Source organism: Sinocyclocheilus rhinocerous, unplaced genomic scaffold (genome assembly GCF_001515625.1).
Source record: "Sinocyclocheilus rhinocerous isolate Xijiao unplaced genomic scaffold, SAMN03320098_v1.1 scaffold3966, whole genome shotgun sequence".
Taxonomy (NCBI): domain Eukaryota; kingdom Metazoa; phylum Chordata; class Actinopteri; order Cypriniformes; family Cyprinidae; genus Sinocyclocheilus; species Sinocyclocheilus rhinocerous.
The window spans coordinates 6,803-11,383 of record NW_015626565.1 but is presented as its reverse complement, the minus strand read 5'-3'; the positions used below and the strand labels follow the sequence as shown (position 1 = coordinate 11,383).

At 38.9% G+C, this 4,581-nt stretch overlaps 1 protein-coding gene across 1 annotated transcript in view; it reads right to left on the bottom strand.

Moving 5' to 3' along the window:
• LOC107716218 (activating signal cointegrator 1 complex subunit 3-like) overlaps nt 1–4,581 on the bottom strand; it is a gene marked incomplete at its 5' end in the record, with an annotated part of 54,594 nt that overhangs the window by 43,793 nt on the left and 6,220 nt on the right. The window contains 3 exons of the mRNA XM_016522598.1: nt 1,746–1,888; nt 2,808–2,928; nt 3,841–3,986. Coding sequence (XP_016378084.1) covers nt 1,746–1,888; nt 2,808–2,928; nt 3,841–3,986 — 410 coding nt within the window. The remainder of the gene's footprint in view (nt 1–1,745; nt 1,889–2,807; nt 2,929–3,840; nt 3,987–4,581) is intronic.

Here is a 4,581-nt window from a genome sequence, read left to right as displayed (position 1 = left end):
ATTGTTCTGGCAAATTAAACTAAATTGTTTCTTTTTTTTTTTTTTACAGTGTGCTTTAAAGTACTGTTCAATGTTATTTCATGTTAGAAATCGCATTAACTAATGATAACATAAAAAAAGAAAAAGAAAACTTGTATAGAAAAATGCTACATTATTTTGATAATTTCTTTAAAGCTGATGATCATGTTTTCATGATTTGATAAAACTACAAAGATCATCTTGTACTTCAATGTACTCCAATTTTCGGAAAACACATAATCCTAGCCAAAATATTATTATTAGAGGTTATTATTAAATAGTGTTTGGTGCAAATAATAATAATAATAATAATAATAAACCTTGTAAAGTTCATATGTTAATTACGCCACTCAGTTAATTTTTCAAGAAAGTAATGTGTTACGTTACTTTTGCATTAGTTTTTAATGGAAGACGTTTGGGATGACCAGAACCCTTCCTAGAGCTGGCCGTCCGGCCAAACTGAGCTATCGGGGGAGAAGAGCCTTGGTGAGAGAGGTAAAGAAGAACCCAAAGATCACTGTGGCTGAGCTCCAGAGATGCAGTCGGGAGATGGGAGAAAGTTGTAGAAAGTCAACCATCACTGCAGCCCTCCACCAGTCGGGGCTTTATGGCAGAGTGGCCCGACGGAAGCCTCTCCTCAGTTCAAGACACATGAAAGCCCGCATGGAGTTTGCTAAAAAAACACCTGAAGGACTCCAAGATGGTGAGAAATAAGATTCTCTGGTCTGATGAGACCAAGATAGAACTTTTTGGCCTTAATTCTAAGCGGTATGTGTGGAGAAAACCAGGCACCTGTCCAATACAGTCCCAACAGTGAAGCATGGTGGTGGCAGCATCATGCTGTGGGGGTGTTTTTCAGCTGCAGGGACAGGACGACTGGTTGCAATCGAGGGAAAGATGAATGCGGCCAAGTACAGGGATATCCTGGGCGAAAACCTTCTCCAGAGTGCTCAGGACCTCAGACTGGAACTAAGGTTTACCTTCCAACAAGACAATGACCCTAAGCACACAGCTAAAATAACGAAGGAGTGGCTTCCCAACAACTCTGTGACTGTTCTTGAATGGCCCAGCCAGATCCCTGACTTAAACCCAATTGAGCATCTCTGGAGAGACCTAAAAATGGCTGTCCACCAACGTTTACCGTCCAACCTGACAGAACTGGAGAGGATTTGCAAGGAGGAATGGCAGAGGATCCCCAAATCCAGGTGTGAAAGACTTGTTGCATCTTTCCCAAAAAGACTCATGGCTGTATTAGATCAAATGGGTGCTTCTACTAAATACTGAGCATTTTTCAGTTTTTCTTTTTTAATAAATCTGCAAAGATGTCAACAATTCTGTTTCTTTCTGTCAATATGGGGTGCTGTGTGTACATTAATGAGGGAAAAAAATTAACTTAAATGATTTTAGCAAATGGCTGCAATATAACAAAGAGTGAAAAATTTAAGGGGGTCTGAATACTTTCCGTACCCACTGTATATATATAATATTTTTTTATTTTGCAAGCTCTATTCTAGTGTACAACAAAAGCAATGCAAAAAAGCAGAACTAGAAGCGAACACTCTTTTTGCTACAATACACAACGCCTGAGCACCTTACTCTCGTCTAGATTTCTCGATTGTGTTACTTGCTTGAAAAAGTAACTCAGATCTTTTGATGTAAATTTAAAAAGTAATGTATTTACACATTCGTTAATACATATAACAACACTTTTGAGGATGACTTCTGACCTCTCTCTCATCCTGGTGGAGCCACTGTTTGGGGTCGTCTTCTGTAGCCAGAAACGCAATGAGGTCCAGAGCTGTGAGCCGTGTCTGCCGGCGCGACGACACAAATATGAGGACCGGTTTGGCAGGAGAATGAGTGCGGATGGCTGCAGGACAGTGGAAATACAGAGTGTAATCCAAATATGAATTTAACAATCAAAATGCATGATAAAAAATAACAATACAAAAGACAAAATACAAAAGAAATAAAACTGCAAGTCGATAAAGTAGCATTTTTACTAAGAATAATTTGTAATTTGGCTGAACCTGGAGGCCATATCATGGTAACATCCCTGGGGCATCTATTACGTATGAATACAATTTCAGCTCCCATCTACTGTACTTGAATGGGAAGGACTAAAACCTCCATAACTGTTGGCCAAGAGTGTGTTCTAAATGCAAATTTCAAATCAACAATAACATTTGACAATGATGATAAATGAACAATGAACAAATCAAGAAAAAAGAAAAATGTTCATGCTGTTCCTGCTGAAGCTTATGAGCATGGATCCTTTTAACATTTCTAAGGTTTTCAGAAACAGAAATTATCATAGTTGGGTAAACTTTTATAATGGTGAACGGAAAGTCGTAAACTAGAACAAACATAATTTAGCGTTTTCATTTGATCCAACAGCAAAAAATAAAATCCATTATAGTACATCTAAGAAAGAGGAAAACAATATCAAGAGCTTGATTATAGTAGTCAGAAGAGAGATATTAAATCAATAATAAAAAAAAAAGAAACTATAAAAGACTCTTACAATGCTTTTATGCTATTTTTTGATGTTAATACTGTGGTAAAATGTGGAAATGCATCATCACAGTCTGCAAAAAGTCACTTTTCCACATTTTAACACAGTATTAACATAAAAAATTGCATAAAAATAGTGTAAGAGTCCTTTATATTTTCATTACAAAAAATACCATTTGTAAGACTAAACTTTGTGTCATGTAAAAATGGACAGGATTTGCATTTTTACATGATCATTTCCTTCAATGTGTGTGCATGTTACTGTAGTATTGTACCTTGGAAGACTGGTTTGTTCATGCTGGCCATACGAGGGCAATAATGTTGCCCCGGAAAGCCCTGGATGTGAACCTCCAGCGGCACTGGGCGAACAGAGGGCCGGAAATTAAACAGTCCCACCTGAAAGAGACACAGACAGAAATGAACAAGGATAGGGCCTCAAAACAGAGCAAGAAAAACAGGGCCAGAAAGTGAGAAGAAGCAAAGAAAGACAGTAATAAAGGCGAGAGATGGAGTGTCCAGCTGGCTGTGTGCCTGACAGAGTGGCCCATCTGGGGGTAATTACAGCCTGTCATTGTCCCCTGTCCCACAACTGCGCTCTCACACAAGTGGCCCGGGCCTGGGTGCGTGTGCGCACATATTTAAAGGGCTGGATAATGGATTGGGCAGCTAGAGACGCGCCTCAGTCCAAACAGCACACGTCAGATTTATGGAGACCCCCAGCCCTTCCTTCCCCGTCTGTCTAGCAGGGTGACATTTCAGCAATAGTAAAACAACGTTTACATTACCACTGCTGTCTGTCCTGATGTGGCCACAGCGCCAACATGCTGCTACACGCTGGGAGAGGGGTGCTGCTTATTTATAGACCCTTGCGTGCTCATATGTGCACACGTATGCATTTATACGCAAAACGACTGACATGAATGTTCTGTAATGGAAACATGACGGCACCGTTAGTACAGTGTTACAGATAATATCGTTATTCTACTCTTTTGACTTCATCCCTAATCATTATGGGTGCAAGTGAAGCATGATTCCACCGAAACAAGACCAATCAATTTTTTGCTTGATTTGAATCGCCATGAATCATATGTAAATCACATCAAACCCGAGAAGAGGTAGGAGCACTGATCCCGAAAACATTAATTTGCCTAAACATAACAGTCTATGGATGGACTCCAAAAGCGATTTGAATATCACAAGTCTTTCGTCAAATGTAATAGATACTGATGTGGCGTTAAAAGGGTATATGTACGTGAAAGTTGAGATGAGCTAATGGATGCAGGTTGTGTATTGCGGTGAATTTCGAACCTGTCCGATGCCCAGCCAGTCAGCTAGATCCCGTGCATTAGCCAGCGCGGTAGAGAGTCCCACTACTCGCACTTTTTTTGAGGTGTGGGATGAGATAAAGTTGGTTCTGGACACAATGACCTCTAGAACCGGCCCTCTGTCCTCACCTGTGAAGTCAAACAAAAGGTAAAAATTGTCACCTTTATTTATATAACGCTTTGTACAATAAAGATTGTTTTAAGGCAGCTTTACAGTAATAAACAATGAAGTAACAGAATAAGTGATGCAAACTCCATCAAATATGACAAAAAAAACGCAGCTCTAAAAAGAGAACAGTCATAATTCAGCTTCAGTGTTGAATCAGTTCAGTTCTCAATTACTGTGTAAAGTTCATCAATTATAAAACAAGTTCAATTCAGCGGTAAGCAGCTCTACTGAAGATAGTAGTGTCATTATTTAGCTTCAGTCAGTTCAATGTTGATTCAACTCAGTTCAATAACAGTGTTGCAAAATTCAACAATTATAAACAAATTTGATTCAGCTATAATCTGCTCGGCGGAACAGTGTCAGACAAAAAATATGACAATATCATTTTTCATAATACTAGTAGTAATTAATGCTTACAGACACAGTCAAAAAGCTTTAAAAACCACGTATATTTTGAGCTGATGGCTACATGGTGCTTTAAAGCTGCACTATGGAAGATAAGAACTCAGTGTTCAAATTTGTCTTTTTAACTTATCCTGATTTACTACAATAAAG